The sequence below is a fragment of the Pteropus alecto genome, unplaced genomic scaffold (assembly GCF_000325575.1).
Source record: "Pteropus alecto unplaced genomic scaffold, ASM32557v1 scaffold24, whole genome shotgun sequence".
Lineage (NCBI taxonomy): Eukaryota > Metazoa > Chordata > Mammalia > Chiroptera > Pteropodidae > Pteropus > Pteropus alecto.
Genome location: NW_006439192.1, coordinates 20,009,651 through 20,031,825, shown reverse-complemented (window position 1 = coordinate 20,031,825; position 22,175 = coordinate 20,009,651). Strand labels below are relative to the sequence as shown.

General features: G+C 37.7%; 1 protein-coding gene across 3 annotated transcripts in view; it reads right to left on the bottom strand.

Annotated features, from left to right (window-relative positions):
- Window positions 1-22,175, bottom strand: part of SNX25 (sorting nexin 25) — a 104,513-nt gene that overhangs the window by 45,258 nt on the left and 37,080 nt on the right. For all 3 annotated transcript variants that reach the window (XM_015592787.2, XM_025049878.1, XM_006916384.3), the window contains 3 exons: window positions 17,433-17,605; window positions 16,198-16,384; window positions 1,042-1,112 (listed from right to left, as the gene is read on the bottom strand). In XM_015592787.2, coding sequence (XP_015448273.1) covers window positions 1,042-1,112; window positions 16,198-16,384; window positions 17,433-17,605 — 431 coding nt within the window. The remainder of the gene's footprint in view (window positions 1-1,041; window positions 1,113-16,197; window positions 16,385-17,432; window positions 17,606-22,175) is intronic.

Genomic DNA, 22,175 nt, shown 5'->3' with positions numbered 1-22,175 from the left:
TTGTTCATCACAGTATCACAATCACCTAGTCAGTGTTTGGTAAACATTTCTAAATGAACACATTTGTACCATCTTCCTTACTGGGCTGAGATTAAAAATTAGTGCCTCTTCATAATCCATAACTTCATTTCCATTTTTTATACAGCTCCTATCTTCTGTCAGGACACACAGAGAGAAGTAAAGTCCCCAACCCAGGCTTCCTTTGTCTCCATGTGCTAACGACAAACCCTGGGTGCATGTGTAAAGTCTCTGGGCCAGCTCTTCTTTGTTCTTTTAGCACTGTGCTCCCTGACGGGGACTCCAGTGGGCCAGGAGACTCTCGTGGAAAGTCTAGCCTATAAGGGAGCAGTGTTTGCTACATCATAGCTACGAATCTAGACCTGCTCTGCACTCTAGACAGTAACATGTCCTTCAGCCTCATGTATGAGAGGGGTAATATGCTAGCACCACGCAAACGATAAGGGGGCTGACAGCCATCTTCACGCCTTAATTATTCTTCAGTATTATGCCTGGGTAAACATCTCTTATTTGAAGGTGAACAGGAAAAAAACATAGAATATATTTTAAAAAAAAAAAAGTCTAGAAGACTGGAAAGAGGACAGAAGTTATTCACGATATAAATGCTTAACTAAAGGAAAAGATTAAATTATGTAACCGACTCACTAGAGTCATTTAAATGACCATCAAGGTTATGTTTCAAGGTAGAAATATTAATGTGTATTGAAATTAAATGTTAACGAGAAAAAATTATGAAATCATGTTTTAAAACAACGGAAGCACTATGTGTCCGATGATTTTAATCTTCTAAGAATTATGACTACAGATGAATAAAGCTCATACGGGAACAGAGAATACAAACAAAGGTTCATGTTAGGATGATTTTATATTTACTTTCTCTAATGCTATTATACCATTATTTAATAAATTGAAATATTTAAACGTAAGCCAGAAGAATGCTCATACTTGCCAAAGTTCTGACAGGAGAAAGGAGACCAGGGATAGACCTTTAGAATGCATAACTGAAAATAAATTAATTCTTACCCTTGTGCCTCTTCAGCTGGGGAAAGCTGCTAATTGTAGTTGCCTGGATTATTTCCACTACAATTTGATACCTGATTTTTAAAAAGAGAGAAAAAGAAAAGCATGAATGGGAAGAGAGTAGTATTCTCAGAGATACTTTTAGACTGTATTTGTACTAATCAAATATAACACAGGAACTGCGAATCCTGACCACACATAATGGAAACCATCCAACATGATCTGAACACCTACAGTAAGCCAGGCGCTCTGCTGCATGCTAGTCGTCTCCGAGACCCCAATGTAAGAATCATGAACTTGCCCCCGCCCCACTCCATTCCCTATACAAGAAGCATTACTACCTGCCCCCTCACTGACGACAAAACCTTTGAGGTTGTGTTTAACACCTCTCTTTCACTCCCACCCCTACCTTTCTCTGCCCCCATCAGTAACCAGAGCCTATCGATTCTATCTCCTAAATCTGCACTGTTCAAGGAGGTGGCCGTGAGCTCCTCAGCTGCACTAGCTATATTTCAAGTGCTCCACAGCCACACGCGTGTGGCTCATGGACCATCCTGGACAGTACATACAAACATTTCCATCACTGCAGAAAGTTCTATTGGATGGAGTTGTCCTACATACGTCTCAAAGCTGTCCTCTCCCCTCCAGTCCCACTGTCACTGTCTTAGTGATTTCCGTCATTATTTCTCTCTTAGAAGGCCATTCCAGGATTGAGTATCTGCAGTGGGACCACGGCATCAATATTACTTAAGTTCCCCAGGTAATTTTAATGCACAGAGGGAGCTGACAACATCACATATATGCATGTGTGACTAAAAACACCTCTGAATCAAGAAAACTAAAAGTTGACAAAAGTGCTGAGTACGACCCTAGAGTTGTGACTATTTTGAGCATATTCAGGTGGCTTTGTGAACCCAAGTTCTTGAGAGCTATGCAGTGGTAACGCAGTACTGCCCTATCCGAGCTCATCTATCCTCAATGTTTCTTAACACATAATTGTATTGACTGCTTAAGAATCTGCCTGTATTAAAGCTATTTAACATTAATTATTATTCTGAACACAAACTTTGTGGAATTCTTAGATTTAATGCTACATCTGGCTGGCTTGATGGGTTCTTTTGCTTTTCAACTAAAACCCAGATGAGAGTCATGGATTCATCATAGTTACAGCTATTCATGGACTCCTCGCAAATTCATATCTTTTTATTTCTTCGCTCGTGTTACATAAATACCTACGCCTGCCTCTCACCACCTCAAAGAACAGGCTGTTAAGAGCATTGCTGGCACCTGGAGAGTGTGGAAGACACTGCTGGTTGCCAGCATCCTTTCTCTCTTTTTTCCTCACTAAATGAACCATGGTTTTATCAGAGAAAAAAAATGCACCTTTGTAAAAATGCTAACCTTCTTCCTAGCAGTTAGGGATATAGGCTAGAACCATATCCCTAATTGCTAGGGATATGGTTCTAGCCTATGAGTTATAAGCAGAAGTTGCTGGGTAGCAATTCCAGGAAAGCTTTCTAAAGGGGCAGACTCTACAGAAAAGCTTTTTCAGTCTTTTGTCCATGCCCTTCCCCATTTTCCTGTGTGAAATAAGAATGCAATTGGTTGAAGATACAGCAGCCATGAGGATGAAAGCCGCAGGCTAAGACAGTAATATAAGAAGATAGGAGTTTAGGTCTCCATGACAACACTGAGCCATCTTAACAGCCCTGCACTTGCCCGTCCCAGGACATCTTGTTACATGAGGAAAATAAATCCCTAACTTGTTTAAGTCACTGTATGTCAACTTGTCCTATGGCCAAATGCCACCCCAACTGATAGAGCATGCTTTGAAAACTCCATACAAAGAGAAGACATCTCTAGGCTGAATATACATTCAGGCAATGTTCCCCAAATGGAAGCACTACCAGGACATTAATGATCAATAAAGTTTTCTGATGGAACTGCCTTCATTCCTCCATTGTAAAGTGCAAAAAACGGTTGTTCCTGCAAGTTACTGAACAGATGAGGAAACAGCTTATAAGAAACATACACAAACCTGCAACCATCAATGTCTAACTCTCCCTAACCAAGTCTTTAATTTAACTGTGGACTGCCACTCCTTCTGCAACTTGGCACGGGCCTTCTTATCCAGCCCAACTTCTTTTTCTCCTCAGTATAAACCTGGACCTAAGCCAGGGCAGTTTCTGCATGGCCCTCCTAAAACTACAGTCACTTTTCAAGGCTTTTGCTCATGCTGTTCCCTTCTAAAACTAATCTCCCTACTTGCCCACCTAACTAGATTTATACCTACTATTTTTTCCCTCAAATCTTCCCCAACCTCTCTAATTCACACATTTCTCTTTTCTGAAACCCTAAATTACTTCTGCTTTATAATAGTACCTATTTACCTACTATTTTATACTGTTGATGCAAAGAGTTGCATTTCTACAGTGCTGTGAATGAAGAAAGTGGTGTGTCCAGTCCTTTCAGGGCCTAACATGTCCTTAAAAAATGGTAACACATCTGAGCCAAAGACAAAATTGTGGCTTTGTCGATAACAAAGATATGCTACAGTTTTTCTAACTTTATCATAAGCCTCTTTGAAGAGACGGATTGTGTCATGTCATCTCCTATAGGACCTCGTCTGGCACTAAACATAAGGTAGGCACTCAGTAAAAATTAATGAGTGCTACAGACTGAATGTTAGTATTCCCCCCCAAATTCACATGTTTAAACATCATCCCAATGTGATGGTATCTGTAGGTATAATATCTGGGAGGTAATTAGATCATGGGGTGGTATCCTCATAAATGAGATGAGTGCCTGTATAAATAGACCCCAGAGAGCTCTCTTGCCACCAAGAAAGATTATAGAAAGAAGACAGCCATCTATAAACCAAAAAGTGGGCCTTCACCAGACACGCAACCTGCCAGCCCCTTGATCTTGGACTTCCCAGACTCGAGACTGTGAAGAATACATGTTCATTGCTTAAGCCACTCGGTCTATGGTATTTTTGTTATAGCAGTACAAACTGACCAAGACAATGAGCTAATAAATTAACAAGTGTTAACATCTGTAACACTTAACAGGTACAAATAATATTCTGAACAATCTGTTCTTTTGATATTCTTAGTGATTCATGTGCTGGAACAAATAAATGAGTCATCAGTGGTATTGGAAAAAATACACACCATCTCAGTAAAGAGTTAAAGTTTTATAAATGAATCCATAAAATTATAATATAATACCAGCTAACATTTATTGATTCCTTTCATCAGGTACCAGGTACCTGTTTAGATACTTTAATTTACATTACCTCATTTAATCCTCACAACAAGGTCCTGTAATCATCCCCCCCATTACAGAGGAGAAAGTTAGAGTTTGAGTGGATTAAGAAATATATACAGGGCCTCATTGCTTTTAATACTAGGACCAAAATTACAACCTAGGGCTGCCTGACTCTAAAGCTCATATTCTCAACCATTTTCCTGCTACTCTACAATTCAGTATAGGTTAATGTTTATCTTGTCTAAAGCCTTTCAAAGCATATAAGCATGGCCAGTGCCAGATAATCTTTCTAGGCTTACTGCCTTCTGTATCCCTCTTGGATACCATTTTCCTGCCAAACCAGACAGCATGCAATACCCCAAACACACTCCAGCTCCTTCCTGACTCCCAGCGATTCCTTCTTTCTTTCCTCTCTTGCACGCCATCCCTTCCCCTTATCTGTTGAAATCCTATTTGTTCTTAAACACTCAGTTCATTGACATTCCTCTCTGAAGCTTCTTAGATTCCTCTCTTCTACAGGATGAAATATTTGCTCCTACCCACTTCTTTAGCTTTTTACGCTCTACTTCTGGCTCTAAAATCTTCCTTCATATTTAACTATTTATGCCCACATGCGTGCCTATGCTGGACTAATAACGCCTTAACATCAGGGGAAAGAATTCGAGAATCCACAACCAATTCATCTTTACATACACCAGACCCTCTTCACATAGTGCTTTGTACACAGTAGGCATTTGAACATGGTTATTGACTCTGTAGAACTCATTTTCACTTAATACCAAAAGGCAAAGTAGGAAATGAGTGACTTTCTCATTCTCAACAAAACCATACAAACATATACATCCAAATGTGGGCTAGCCCTGATGGCACAGGGTTCCTTGTCCTCTGGAGAGCCCCTCAGGGATACCTGGCACTCCCTTGGCTTTCTTCCAGAGGCAGACATGGCCTTGCTGGTGCCAAGTTTGGTTCAAGAATCAGGAAGACTGATATTTGCAAACATTCTCTTGATCAGAAGTGCAGAGATAATTAGTATATGTTTTTCCAAAAGGATAATGTAAAATCAGGTATTAAGAGAAAGCATAACAGGAGTTCAGTTCTATTCCAACTTGAGCAAGATCCTACCTACAGTATCCCTTGTCCCAGGGGCGAGGAAAAAGTCACACAAAGATAGCTGCCACCTGCCCCTTTGAGTCGCCACCTCACCTCCCTTTAGATATATAGACTTAGCTAGGTTAATAAAGACTTAGAGCAGACTTATATTTATGAACTCTTCCCATTTATCATACACTTACCTGAAATGCTACACAGTCCTTCAAAATAATCACCTTGGAAATCTATAGACTTATTGTCCTTCTACTGTCAACTGTTCAGGATAGCTTTGGAATTCTATTAGAACTGATTTTCAAAGTTACTTACAAGCCAAACCAAAAAAAAGTTCGTCTCTTCATTTAATTAGGCACATCTTACACAATTTTTGTTAACCATTACTTTACAGCTGTTTGAGCACGCACATGCTGGAATGTCTTAGCAGAGTCAAAGGCTAGACAAATCCTAGTCTCCGGTATACAATACAGAAAATGGTCTACGATACTAACTTAAATTAAAATTAGCAAAGATATACTACAGATTAGAATACCACATATACACACACAAATTTTTAAGAAAAACTTAAAAACTTAAAAATAATGTTTTCAGAGTTGCCACAGCTATTTTATACTAGCCTAGACATGTTTTCAGTAGAGGGACTTCAGTGATAGCTCTGGGGAAGAAATGAAGTCGTGGTAATTTCAGTTAGCTAAGTCAAAGCTGTGTCCCAACCTAGGAAGTACTTAAGAATGTAAGCTCTGGCACCAGATGAGCTGTGTTCAAATCCTGCTTATAACACTTACTATGTCACCCTGGGGAAATTATTTATTTAAGCATTCTAAAACTCAGGAGTCTTCATCTGTAAGAAGAGGAATACCAATATTTTTCTCCACAGGGTTGCTATGAAGATTAAATGAGATCTTTAAATAACATCTTTAAAATATTTGGAACAATGCCTGCCCCACAGTAAGAGCTAACAAATGTTAACAAATGTTAACTATCACTATTGCTCCTTAACACCGCTATTGCCTCTTTAGATATGTACTACTGAAGGACACAGTATGTATGTTTGTGAAGTATATATAAAAATTATTTAAGTAGCCTTATTTTTTTCCTGACTATAGGAGTAGCTGAGCCTAATCAATCGAAGGGTCACTATAGTCAAACAAAATCAGATTTATTGACCCACTGCAAGGAGCAAGAAGGAACCCTGGCACCTCTCCCAAACAAACAAACAAACAAAAGACAATTACTATGGGATTCTGAGGAAGCGTGGTGTATACATGAAATTTAAATGAAGCAGCAGTGGGACAGGCTCAGTGCAGGACTGTGTTAAGCAGTCACTTTCAGAGGCATTTGCGGTCCCATTTCCATGGAAACTACAAAGTTAAGATAGATGTGGAATGTTAAGCCCCAAAACCCCTTAATTTCAGCCCTACATGTGGGTGATAAATGAGGCTGCTTCTCTCTGTTAAAGTGACTGAAATCCTCCAAGCACGAGCAGGACGTGTCATTCTTACTGACAGAATTTCAAACAACAAAGTTTCTGGTAGTCTAGGTAAAATTTTAGAAAGCAGGTTTCTCTGAATAAGAAAGCAGTAGTCACTCAACAAAGAGAATCATTCTGACGTTTTACAGCTGCTGAGTATACTTGGAAGAAAGATTGTTTCCTGTTAACTTTGTAGCCACCATTAGTGTCTGTTATCCCAGCCTGATAAATGGACAGGCAGATGTGTTTTCTTAGTCTGAGCCAATTTTTACTCTCTCTGAAAAAACATATGTTCATTGAAGAAAACAGGGCAATGTGAAAGCACAACATTCAAAGTTAACCACAATTAAAATCCAATACATCTTTTTAACCTTTCTTCTATGCCAACATAATATTTTGTTGTTTTATAAGACTGGATTTAGGGTATAAATACTGTCTTAGAGCCTTTTTAACTCATCTATTTGTAGTTACTATCTTCCAACATTAAATATTCTGGGCAAAACCATTGTTACATGGCAATCTATAGTTGCGCCAATTTTTTTTTTTTAACCAAACCCTTATTTCTAGGCACATTGGTTATTTCAAGCTTTTCTCTCTTTTAAATTAAATTTCAAGAAACATTTTTGGAGAAATCTTTCAGCACATTCATGATTATTGCCTTGAGATAAATTCTTATGACTAATAACGTTATCGAAAAGAATGCATATTTTATGACCTGTTTTTCATATTCTAAAATTGTGTTACAAAAAGGTGATAATCTATACTCCTACCAGTAGGACATGAGTTTATCTGTTTTCCTACACCCTTGTAAACACTAGGTATCATCGAATTTTTAATCTTCACCAATATTATGAACAAAGCGAAGCATCTCACTTTGGCTTTTGGGTCTGATTTCTACTGAGGACAGGAACAAGGTTCTGAGCTATATTTTCATGGTTATGGTATTAAGCAGAAAGAGCCAGTGCAGCACAAACGGGAAATATTTTCAGTTAGGACTCAGAGGAGTAAGAGACTCTTTCCACTAAAGGGATTTCTAAACCTGTTTTCCATTTTTCTGTTTTCCACAGAAATACTAAGACATGCTTCCTAACCCTTGTTCATCCCTGGCACACGTAGCAAATTATAATATTTGAACAGAACACTGTAATAACCAGCCATCCCAGGCTCTATCCAGCTACCTCCAGGGCTGAGAAATCTTTCTTCTCCACACAACTATACACTATATTTGAGTCGCACCAGTAAGAAAGTTCTGGACCAGAGCTGTCTGAGTTATCCTGAACGTATTCAAACACACACACACACACACACACACACACTTCATGTCCTATATACAGAAAATAATCTGAAAATATGTACGCCAAGTATTCACAGTTTTTGTCTTCTGGCAATAAGTGATTTCCATTTTCTTAGTCCTGTTTATATTTTTTAATCTTCCTAAAATAACTACGTTACCAAATATTCATTTTCTAGTTCCCAGAGCCTACAGAAATTACATGTTACAGTAGTAACCAAAGCTTTGTCACCCCTGGCTAGCTAGTGCCCTTAAGTTAACCTCAAGAAAGCCAAAATTGTTCTCTCTGCTTCCTATATCTAGTTTTTACTAATGTTCTTCATATTTTTATGTCAGCTATTAATATCACTTTATTTATAGGCTTATGTACACAGAACCACTGCTATATATTCTCAATTCTTACATAAAGCATTTTCATTCAGTATGTTTACTGAATATCATCTTTAACTGCCTAGTTTTATGTTCTATATTAAAGACATCCTAATGACTTTCTTATACATTTTAAGTGAAGTTTTTCTGAAACAAGATATTATTGTGTTACTTCACCTCACCCGTTAATCCTATTCGAGTCAGGATCTGAGAATTTTGTTGCCTTCTCTTGATCATTGGTAATTTTTCAGCTCTAATTAGGAGCCTAGCACGTTCTGAGAACTGTGCTAATGCATTACATGCATTATCTCATTTAATTATCACCACAATCCTATGAAACAGGAACTATTTTCTTCATTTCATAGTTAAAACTGAGGCTCGGCATTTAAATGACTTGCCCAAGGTGATGCAGCTTGCAAGCAGCAAAGCAAAAGCAAAGCAGGTCTGTGAAATCCAGGTCTGTCTGACACCTGAGCCCATTTTCATGGCTAGGGTCTACTTTAGATGCTTGCCTGACCGCTACAGGTTAACTTCTGATGTTGTTAATCCTCAGCCACCTCTAGAAGAACTGCATTTCTGTCTAGTGCAGGGTCATTGAAAGACAGAGCTGTGTGGCCACTACTCAGTGCTGTGCTGCAGCCAGCTCACAAGGCTCTTGCCAACTCTTGAGAGCTAGCTGTTAATTTTCAGGAATGAAACCTACGATTATTAAAATCATTTATGCAAACGTATAATTAAATCATAGTTTTTCAGTGTAAGAGTACTCAAAACTCATCGTTTCCTAATAATTTCATTCATTTTACTATTATCTATGTTCAAGGTTATTTACACTGATTGCATTAGTATTTTGGAAACACTACACATATAAAATGGTGTGCTACTGCACATCTCTTCCCAACACCACACTCCGTGATGTCATACCAGTGGCTTTAACTTGGCCATGGGTTTAAATCAGCAAACGCTATGAGTCAGGGTTTCTCGCCTCTCCCCACGAAAGGCAGTTTTTAAGATTATGAGCACACCATTCTACCACTCTTCATGACCGTTCCTTTAGGAGACCTTTGAGTCATAAAATTCTTTGCTGTTGAGTAGGGATTCAGCACCACAGTTTTTATTTTTGTTTTTTCTTTTTAAAGAAAAATGCATTACCTATCCACCCCACTCCACCCCCAACTCCTGATGTTTCATTTGAAATATAAGAAGCGCCATCTCTGGTCTCTCTCCACCTCTCATTCACTCTTCTCACTCCCTAGAGAAGGAAGAGCTTTTTAATCTGATCACAAAGAAGGAGGAACTGGGTATATGGAGTGCAGCCCTTCTGTTCTCCTTCCTCTTAAGAGCACGTGTTCTCTGCCTCCAAGGCCAGCCAGCAAGTAGACTCTGCACCTGCCAGGGAGATGGGGAGGAAGGGAGACGTAGGGAGGAGGTTGCTGATTCTAGCATTGCTAGGTGGGAAAAAATGTTTCATTCCGAGACTCAGTGTTAGAGAGTATGCCGCTTACGTATATAAACCACATTCTCCATGATCTATCGGTAATGAGTGACATTTGCCATATTCCTTGGCCCTAGATGGCTTGGACCTCAGGATGGAGAGAGGAACATTTCTATGTATTATTGGGTCTCCTCAAACCTGAATGAAACTCTGAATGCCGGTGGGCTACTAGTAATTGATCAGTGTTCACAATGAAATGTTTGTAATCCTTGGTTTAATAATTATAACAACAACAATAGTAGCAGCTACCAATTAGGAATATGCAGAATCTGGGCTAAGTGTTTTATATAAACTGACTTACGTGCTCCTGTCGCTCATAAAGCACATACATCTGACCTACAGCACTAGTGGTGCTCCAATTATAAGCACATAATAAATTCTTTAATTTCAGAGAGACCATAAACTTCTTTATACCGAAACTTCTCCTTCTTATATCAAATTTTACATTGCTGCCAATACTTATCTTTGCTCCTAAGTGAAAATAATCAACGTTCTCTGATATGTTTAACTGCCACCTCTGTGCCCTCTGCTATTTCTCTGACACTAATAGAAGGAATTATATTCTGAAGTCAGTGTACTTTGATCTTCTGTAAGATAAAACTGTAAGATTTATTTAGAACATTTTTCTTAGGTAGCCTTGCATTTTAATGTTTAAATTTATGTTCATTCATTATTTTCATAAAAATTTGCTAGCCTTCTCTGTTCTGCACTTTGATTTTTTCATCCCTTTGTCCACCCACACTAGCCTTTCCCTTAGCTGTTTACATGTCCTTATTGATTTCGGACACGGTGCATTAGTTTGTCTTAAGGTGCATGCAATCTCTTCTTTCATGTTCCTCTATAACGTAATCCTATTTTACTGCTCATGAGACACAAAATATTTTCAGAATCACTGTTCAAAACACTGAACATTCAGATAATTTAAATTCTTTTACACAAAAGCATGAAATTTTAAGAATTTTAATATTGTTAATATATTGTCTTCATGTGCCAATGCACCTAAACTAATTCTGAGATGAAAATCCACCCCCTTAATATCTAAAGAGAAAATATGTAGCAAATTCCCTCAGTAACCCACTCCGTTGTTAACTATCTCTGAAGTTAATTCATTCGTTATGCCCACTGCCTCTTGCTTTATCCCAGTAAAACAGAAAACACCACATCAATTTCAGTGTATACCAAATAAAAGGTTTGCTTCCCTTCTCCAACCTAAAAAATCTTCGATCTTTAAAATTTTAAACCTTTCACTCATTATTAGAATTTCCTCTCTTCTATTTTTAGATTCTCCATGTTGCTCTTTAAATGGAGGGTCAGATATAAGCAAATCCAGAACTGAAAAATCTAATAAAGATTGGACTGGCAGTAAATTGAATTATGGCAGTGAGAGGTTGCTCTGGTTTTATTACTACTTGTTTCTCTGGCAGTCTATCACCATCTTAAGATGATGGCACTTTGGGGTGGTATTATTCTCTACGCCAGGATTAGTGCCTGCAAAGACTCAAGGACAATAGAGTTATTGCCACACCCATAGGAAATTCCACAAGGCTGAGGTTGCGTGTCACTGCTGTTTTCTGCCCTCCTGGCTAGCGAGTTACCCAGCTTTACATATGGGATTTGAAGTCAAACAGATCCGAATTCAAATCCCGGCTCTGTTACTTGTTAACTATGCAATCCAGGGCAAGTCATTTTACTTTCTTCAACCACTAATTGAGAATAATAGTACCTAATTCACATAGTTGCTATAATAATGAGATGATGATTGTAAAGATCTTGACATTGTGCTTAATACATATTAGATACTCAACAAATGGTAATTTAAATGCAAGAAAGCTTTCCCCTTCTTGAGCATCTGCTTGGCATCTCTTTAACCTTGGCAAATGTCAAATCCAGGAAAGAAGTATTTTTCCAGTGCTTGTGTGGGAAGCAGTGCTATCCTGCTTCACTATAACTATACAACTCGGAGTACTGTAGAAAAATTACTACTTGCCTATTCTATAACCATTATTCTTTCTTTCTTAGTAATAGAATCTTCCATTTTTAACCTAGCCTAAGGCTGCCTAGAATAAGACTACCTATTATATTGCAATTGTTCTGACCAACAAAATAATAAGCAGAAAGGTCAAGGAGCAGCTTCCAGAAATTTCCTTAAAATACATCCAGTGTGTGACCTTGCCACTGTCTTTCCTTGTCTTCGCTCTGCTTTCTGGAATTTGGATATGATGACTGGCACTTCAGAATACACCCTGAACCATGAGGACACTGGAAATACCCTCAGCACAGCAGAGCAGTGAGCCACAGGGTCCTTGAGGAGGACGGAGCCCCAGTACCAGCCCGGAATGTCGATTTTGGCAAGGTCGAGAAACCTTGAGCCAAACACATTGCTCAGGAAGGCCAGTGACAAAATATCCTTTGTTTATTACGATAATGTAGTGGAATAATGAGGTATCCCGATTAATCTATATTCTCCTCAATAGAGCTACCGTATATCTCAAACAGTGATATACAGTTTTCAAAGAATTAAAGTAGAACAAATTATATGCCATGGCAGCTAAGAGTTCAGGTTGGTAGCACGTGGAAGAATATTCCGTTTAAAAAGAGATTCTCAATACTAGTTACACGTTATAACCACCTGGGGAGCCTCTAAAAAGCACTGTCTAGGTTCGTCTCCAGACCAGTTACATAAAAATTCCTCCATGTCATGGAGGAGAAAATAATTTTTATTAGAATACTTTTTACAAATACACTGAAGAATTACACAGTGCAGGCAGCACTGGCTGCATTCCTGGGCCACGATCTGCCCACTCCCTTATAAGAGGTTCTTGTAAGCGCAGAACCTTTCATTTTCCTCTGTTTAATGTTTACTTTGACTCCTGGCTTCATTTTCAAAATAAAGGAACACACTGTCCTTTCTCTGATAATTCTGTAGTTGTCAAGTTTCACTGATGGACACACCTCCGTTCTGAACTCTGATTCGCCTTCCCTGACCACCATCCTCCTTCCACCACCCACACTAGCAGTGGGAAGACTATTCAGCTGCCCTTTAATATCCTGCATCGAGATGATGATCAGATTTTGGGCTCCTGCTTTATTAACAGAGTTCATCACTGCTCCTACTAGGAGACCCTGGAAAATTCAAAATATTACACTAGTCCAGTCACCATGCTTCGACTTCTTAGATGCCAGCAAAGAAGAAAAAAGAAGTAGCTACAGACAGTGGGATATTCAATTGTACTTTTTAAAAGCCTAGGTGATTTTCATACACAGCCAGAGTAAAAATCCACTAATTTAGTATCTTTGAAGGAAGCATTTCTAGCTTCCTAATCCTACTGTGAAAGCATCTCATGCTGACTCGGATAAAAAATAAACACTTCAAATACCACCATCAAGGTTTGTTTCTTTGTTTTCAATGCATTCCAGTCTAGCGGAATTAAATAAATTTATTTCCTTTAGAAAATATGCATCTATCTCCCAAATATGTGAAAAATAAAAGTGGACAGTTTCAACAACTGCCTAGTCTAAATAAGATACATTCCTTGCCTCAGGCAGCCAATCCTAAAATGTTACAAAGAGCAATTTTGAAGATAATGACCTAAAACACTAATAAAATCAGACAACAGAGTACTCTGAATTTTACCAGAAATACAACAAAACAGTTCAGACTATGACTGAAGAAAGCAGCTCCATTAGTGCCAGGTAGTTGATAAGCCTCATCAACTTAGGCTTTGGACATGAGTCTGATAAAAAGTGATTTTGCCTGTCGATAACCGTAAGCAGACTTGACCCCGGATAGAAAAAAATTTTCTATCAGATAAACAATAAATAGCCAAGTAACAAGATGGTTTAGGCGACACCACTACTTTTCTGAGAAAAATGATCACTCTTTGCCACTTCTAGAGTTGCGTAGCCCTTCTAAAGGAAGTTATCAATATTATTTCCCTCCATAAAGGCATTGTGTAGCCCTTCTAGAGGAAGTTATCAATATTATTTCCCTCCATAAAGGCATGGAGGTCAGAAGAATAAATCGTTTCAGCTGGACTCAGTCATTATATCAACTTAATTAAACCTGAAAGTTTATTCTTTTTGTTTCTAATAGAGTAGGCACTGTAAGAGTTTGATGATCTAATCACCTGAGTACCTCCAAGAGTCCTCTCCTTTGACTCTATAAACTGTGTTGGAAACATAGAGTCTAACAGTAAAGTGGAGGGCACAGAGAATTCAATATGTAGAACAGAAATAATGTACAAAAGGAGCCCCCACCCTGGTGTCTGCACTCCATGACTCCTTGTTGGTGGCAGGTATACAGTGGGGGAGGTGGTGGTAGGGAGAGGTTAGGAATCTGCAACAGTTTATTTTACTCTCATTTATTTATCAACAGTCACTGAAAATGCTACTGAAGATACTCGGTGATCACTCAAAGGGCATTCTTTAAAGTGCAAACAATCCAAATTTTCCATCAACTAGTAAGTGGATAAACAAAATAGGGTATATTCATACAATGGTATATTATTGAGCCAATAGACAAACCTTGAAAACACTATGCTGAGTAAAAGAAGCCAGACACAATAGGCCACATGTTGGATAACTTGATTTATATGAAATGTCCAGAATAGGCAAATCCATAGAGATAGAAAGCAGATTCGTGGTTGCCACAGGCTGGGGGGTGTGGGAGGAGTGACTACTAACAGGTATGAGGTTTCTATTTAGGGTGATGAAAACATTCTGAACTTAGTCTGGACTTAGTGGCGACGGTCACACAGTCTTGAAAACCACTGAATTGTACACTTTAAAAAGGTGACTTTTATAGTATTTGAATTATCTCAATATTTGAAAAAGCCATTCTTTAGTTCAACATTTCTACTTGCCCTTTAAGTCTCTCAGTGCTCAGAGGGCCTTCTTCCTCAGACTCCCAGTGTTCTATCCTTCAATGCTGCCCGACTTATGAGAGCAAGAGGAAGTGATGTTAAAAAAAGATTTAAGTGCTCATACTGTTTTTGTTTCATCACATATTAGAAAGAAATGAGAAAATTTTAAATCTGAAAACGCACTTCTAGTGTAATCTTTGGCCACGCAGATTGAGGCAATCCACAATGCTCCAACTGTGATAAAAGCAGGCCATCCAATCATCCTAGGGCAGCAGATGCCGTGATTTTGTTTTATAAAGGTCAAGTCTTGCTGAGCTTCTTTCTTTACCTACTACATAATAAACTGCTTACATTAAGATATTTATAGCATTTCTAGTCCTAAGACTTTGGCTAGTATATTTTGAAGAAAATAAACCTTCATTCTTATGAATTGTGTTCAGGCACAAAATGACAGCCAATGCTAGACTACCAATAGTTGATCAAAATAATTAGTTCTGGTTTTAAAAAAATCTTTTGACATCTTAATGTTGACCTTAGTTCAGAGGCAAATAAGACAAGTCGAAAATCTTCGAATAGTTCAAAGACCAAATTTCAGCCAATATTTTACTTTTCCATCAGAGATTTACCAAAATTACTTTTCAGAAGCAAAATGACATACCAGAGTTTCCTTCCTTCCCCATGCATTATCATTTGAGGACACAAACACCAGGATAATCAGAAAAATAGAAGACTAGAAAGTCCTTAAACTACACAACCCTATATAATCATACTGTATACGATATATCATAAATAATAAAAATAAAAAAGCACAAAATCACACACTCATCCCTAAAATATCTCAAGTACGATAAGTGAGATTGAATTTTCCCATAAAAGAGAGTCCAGGGGTGTATTTCAAATGTGTTTTCTCAAAACAATTAGTTAACAATCCCTTATTCCCAAACTTTGGCCTCGGCATTTTCTTAGAAAAATGAAAACCAATACAATGTTCTGCAATGTAATTTTAAAAACACATCATCTCCTTCCAATGCTTTTCTAAGGTAAGCATCTGAGTGACTAAGGAGATATGCCTAACAACTGAACAGCTTTCAAATCTATTATAATCTAATTATTCGAAAAACATTATACTTTGAAAAAACTAATCCCACTGAAGAAGTTGGATAAATTTAGTTGTCACTGAATGGTTAAGATTTATGGACTTTATTTTTGCTTCCCTGGCAAACACATTTTTTTTTTTACCTAAGTAGGCGGAAATGAATAATTAGTAGCTATTGTCACACTATAATTAAAGACCAGATACCTTAGCTGCTTTAAGAAGTCAACATCAGAGTTGCTATTAATAAGCTTAATGAACTCTTCATAAGAAGGAGCATAGGTGTAGGCTCTCTTGTGATGTTCATTCATCTGTTCTCTGTGTTCCAGCTGGGCAAGCAGCATACGGTTAATGTAATCTGGATTACTAAGTAATGTCACTACTGGCTTCAAGACTGTGGGAAGGAGAAGAAAGCACCATTGAAAGAGGTATTTTACTCTAAAGGAACTGTGTTCATATTATATAACTGAAACTACATTTGGGAAACATTTTTAAACTACCCAAATGGGGAACACACACACACACACACACACACACACACACACACACACACACGGCTGCCTATCCCCAGCTGCTAACAAAGCTATCAAAATTAGGTACACTGATTTTTTTCTTTTATAAGGCTCAATATGTTTTGTCTGTCAAAAGATGAAAATCAACATTCTCTCAACTGGTGAAAGTGGACCTTAGGGAAGAAGTTGTTAAAAAGTCAATGACACTATTACAAATTCATTCTACTAACTGTAAGTTAAAAAGTTCCCCTTTTCTCTGTGGTTGGTTGTATCAGCTAATGGGCACCACTGGCTAATCCTGAGACAATAAATGAGATATTCAAATCAATGCATATCAAACACAATGCTATTTTCTTGAAATTATGAGATAGGAAAAATTTCTCTTAGGTCATATATTCTTCTGTTTTTCTTATCCTGGTTAAGCATTTCCCGGGATATATTTTTTTCCCCACCAGTAATCACATTATATTGTGGTACAGTTCCTTTTTTGTTTATTCCAAGTTCACAAAATTCATATATAGGCATTATCAGTGAAGCATTGTAAGTAAATGCACATTGGAGTTTGAGTATAGATATTCTTTCATTAATGTATATATTATCAGCCTGGATAACTCGAAAGCTATCCTAAATGGATGCCTCCCTATGGAGAGCGTGGAGTTGGTTATCTTATGTCAAAATCAACAACAGAATGTACTATGCATTTGGCAATATGTTATATAAAAAACTGTTTATCATGTATGGCCAAATGATCCCTTCTTTGAGTGGCATTTAAACTAAAAATTCTGAAACTATTTTAATTCCCATATGTCCCACAGTATGCAAGGTCCACATAGGTGTTATATAAAGTGTTATCAGTCACATTAGTAGGTAGCACGTTTGTTTGCACATTTATCATCACATAAGTACTATCGATTACTTATAAAAGTCTACCTTTTGTTGTGAGAATTTCTGCAAGCATTATATGCAAGCTGAGAGACTGGATGTCCTTTGAGGGGAGGAGACAAAACACCAGAACCCGAGCACATGTTTGGAGGAATCTTACTTCTTCATCTGAGTTCCGCAAACAAGCATGCAACACAAAAGGCCTCAGCTGTTCTTCTTGTCTGAAAAAAAAATAAATGAGAGAAGAAAAAGGAAGGAAAGAAAATTCTAAAAACAATTCAGTTACATACCATTAGGTAAAAAATATTTCAAATAAGCAGTATGTCCATTTTTGATTTTTAATAATTGTGTCTGCTCCTCAATAATATCAGAAGTCAATAATTTTCTCAATCACAGACTAGTCTGGAAAAATGCAAATGCATGACCTTTTGGGATTTCAGACCTTAAATAGTGCCAACAGTTACACATAACTCCCAAATCATAGCAATAATCCAGAAAGCTATGAGTATTTCTTTAGCTAGATTATTTTTAAGTCTCCTAGGTCTCTTCTTAAATATGATCTATGGCTTCATTTTTCAAAGAAAAAAAATCTAACAAAGTGTAAACCAAGGGCACCGGCCAGCTTTCCTGACTGAGTGATCATGGATTAAAAAAATCTATGGCTATTTCATATACTGAAAAGACGGTTCATGACTTGATGCTACATAACTTGAGGGCAAATAGCCTTCTGTGAAGCTCCCAAGTATTTCCCAACCAGTCTTGCCAACTCTGTTCACTGACTCCCTGACAGCACTGCCCCATCCCAATCTAAGGACCATGAACTTGGAGGATCTGAGTGCAGAGCTGTGGAAAGTAAAACTTTCTATATCTCCTTTTCCCATGATACCTTGATAGCAATTCAAGAAAGACTTGGAAGGTAATTTTTCTAGTATCTTCCAAGAAGAGACAAAGATTATGGCTTTCTTAGAGTAACTAGTGGCCAACACTGGAAGGAAAAAGAAAAATATTAAACAGAGAGGAAACACACTAGGTACTACATAGGAAATGAAACGAATAAATGCATATTAGTGTCTTCATGACTAGTGTGTCCCAGGAGTAAACTCTGATTTCTTTTTGATTGAGAGATTGAAGACTGGTTTACAGAGAATATACACTATAAAGAAAGGTTTCCTCTTAGTCTCCTACAACAAACTAAGAGGAATTCAACCTTAATGTGCAAAGCCAATAACATGAACAGAGATCTTAACAGCAAGCCTTTGCACATATACTGATATATACTGACTTTTTAAAAAACAGCATCTTCAATTATTTTAAACCCTAGCCATGTTGCCAGCTAGAGTTGATAGTTTAATATAGTAAGATTTAGATGCTACTTCGTCATTTCAAGCACTTTTAAGGGTAACGCTTCACTTGAAAATATATATTTGGTTAATATCTATTGGGGGAAGTTGGCCAAAAATATTCCACTTTTATGAGAGGCTTCTTTAAATAATATCAAAATCCCTCTCGATGTGTACACCGTCCTTTCTCTGTTCCAGTGGAAGGCAGATCATAAAAGGAGCCTGGTCCTCTGACTTCCACAAGTCCCTCTCCCTCCTAGAGCGAAGTTAGGAAAAAGCCTTCTCAGTGAGCCAAAGGCCAGAAGGCTGGCCAAAGAAGCTTGATCTCTGGAAACAGGAAAGGTGAACGCTTCCCCAGAACCCTCTGCTTATTCCCAGCAGGATATTCCTATGACACCCCCTAGAAAGTAAACATCAGGCATTGCTTCAAAAGCCAAGAGTCCACTGGCTGCTTTGGAGTCAGATTTCCATTCAGCCTTCTGGTGGATTGTAGCCTTAATCCAGGCAGCAGCTGTCTTCTGTCAATCTTCCTTCAATCAGTCATCTGTTTACTGCAATTGCTACTACTTACTTCTGGATTCTCATTCCTTGAGTGGGCAAAAGGACATTAACCCTTCGTAAATTTCACATATACACTATTACTTAATCTTCCCATCTACACCGAGTAGATATTATCATTACCATTTTATAGGTGAAAATATTAAGGATCTGAGTGGTTTGTGAATAATCACGGAGATAATAAATGGTAGTAATAACAGATGAAAGGAGAAATATCAGAGATAAAAAATAAAAATATGAAAAAAGATTATTATTTTTTTCCCTTAGCATACCAGTGCTTGACTGGTAAATAAAAGATAGGTGTTGTAAGGAGAATACAAAATTAAAGATGTTATTGATTTAATAACATAAAAACAATCATTTTTAGATTTCCCTGATATGTGCTGTAACAACACAGATGGGACAAAGGAAGAGGAAGCAGAGGCAAAAATTAAATGTGATCTGGATTGGCTTAAAGAAACAACAAATGTCGGCCTGGAAATAAATACAGGCTGACCGGAAAGCGGCCTCCACACAACTGCCTAACAGTCAACTAGAGGATGTGTTGCTTTTATTAATGTAATTTATTATTCTCTTGTCTGATAGTGGCCAATTCGATTGGGAGCTCCCTAGGTTTCCAAGTCATTTTGCAGCCAATGATATCTGCACATTCATAAAGATTTCTAGGAGGAGGCACTGTTTATCGGGGGCAAGTACAGATCTAGCCATCGAACCTAGACAAGCTCTCTGCCAGCCTCATTGTATGATTTGTAGACGATGATGCATAATCAAATATAAGTTTTCTAGGGTTCCCCTCTAGGGCACAATTATCTATATGCAAAATGCCAATAACCTACTGGTACTTTTTCAAATAACCATAATCCCAGAGAACAGTGGTTAAAGAACATACTTTTCTTTAACAAGAATCATCAACTAGAGTTTCTAGGCAAAGTCTAGATATCAGTAAAATAAATCTACCTTTGACATAAGACAACTAGAAGCCCAAAGAAAAAGAGATTCTAAAACAGAATCAGTTCTCTTTTTCTATTATTCTGATGCTTTACCTATAATATCTCTATATTATTCACAAAATCAGTAATTTCAGAAGCTGGTAAATGTCTCCATGGAAAATATATTCTCATGTTAAAATTAGATAATCATAAAAATACTAAATTTCTTGCTCTCTCACAAAGCTAAATCTATCAACCTTCTAACCAGTACAAAACATTAATTTAAAATACTGTCCTTTGTTGGACCATAATTTAAATACTATACCTTAAAATGAGCTTCCACTGAATTCAAACATGTCTTTGATAGTATCTGCCAGGTAGAACTGTGAAGCACTTCACATAAGAGATACCATAGCAAATTAGCAGGTGCTCCAAGAGGTTGCTAAACCCTTGAAAGAAGAGGCTGAAGCTTTTGAGACTCTAGGGAAGTAACCCATGAGTCCTATTTCTCTCACTTTCCTTATTAGTTCACATACCCCCTTCCTAGAAGTTACTTTCACTATAAACAGAAATTTTCAAAGGGTAGTCTGAGACTCCTATATGTCCTCAAGTTCCTTTCAGGGGGTCCCTGAAGTCAAAACTATATTCATAGTAATATAAAAATATCATTTGCTTTTTTCGCTCTCATTCTCACAAGCACAGTGGAGTTTTCCAGAGGCTACAAGATGTGATGACATCATCACTCTGATGGCTAATGGAAAGTATACAGTGTATTCTTGTACTTTAAAAGTTTCTTAGTTTTAATATCTAATATGGTAAATATTGATAAATATAATAAGTGGTGAGCCGGTAAATGTTTAACAACTGGCTCTCCAAAAGGGAAAAAACAGACATGATTTGTAGCATTTACCCATTTCACAGTGTAAATACTTCCACCACGGCCAATTACAAGCAAACAATGTGATACCACTGAACTCAGAGCTGGGAAGAGATGTGCAGTCAGCTCTTGCAAACCAGGACAAGCTGGCTCCCTAAGCAAAAGCTTTTAGGTCCTTTTGATAGTATAACTTTTGATAGTATAGGAGAATCTTGAGACCAAGAAAAAAAACCTGAGAACTACTGCTCTATGGTTAACTTTTTCAAACCATGGGTTGTGATCCATGAGGAACAAAATAAAATTTAGTTAGTCTCAAACACCATTTTTTTTAATGTTATAGAACAAAAATATCAGGGTATTGTCTTATGAAACTGGGTCACGAAATAAAACGTATTTCAGTTTCTAAATAGTTTGCAAAACACTAGGGGCAGCAAGCTAAAAAATAATAGGCATGCGATGGCTCATACGCCTGTGCCCGGTGGACTTTGGGAGAGAAGACGATTCATACGAAGGTAGCATAGCTGAGGATGGACAGCGGCTACTGCACAAGCACATTTAGCAACCAGATCCCACTGAGCAACATCACAGGGAAAAACAGGGACTGCTTTCTGACAAGTTCACATGATAGGCCTCCTTAGAAAGGAATATGAGTTACTACCTGCCCGATAAGGATGCTAGTGCTTGCTCATCCCTTTACATATTTTTCAAATACTTTATCTCTTCCCTAAAAGTAGAAGTAGAATAATACGGGTGAGAATAATCCAATTAACTGTACGGAGCCCTGCTCCTACTCTAACTGAGTCTATATCTAAACAGGCAGAAGGCTACTCATTTCAATAAAACCACTTTGAATGTACAGGTTAGAAGTGTGTAATTCATCATTCCAGCATTCGCTCAATAGTAAAACATACATTTAAGATCCTATTGGCAAACCTAAGAAAGTAAGAATTTATTATCAGCACAGAAATGGCCTCGTGGAAGTCTTCTCCCAAGGCAAAGTCACCTAATAGGCACAGACCTTTTCAATGTGACACGACAAAAAGCAAATCAGCCTAATATTAGCAATTTTCAAATTAAAACATCTTCT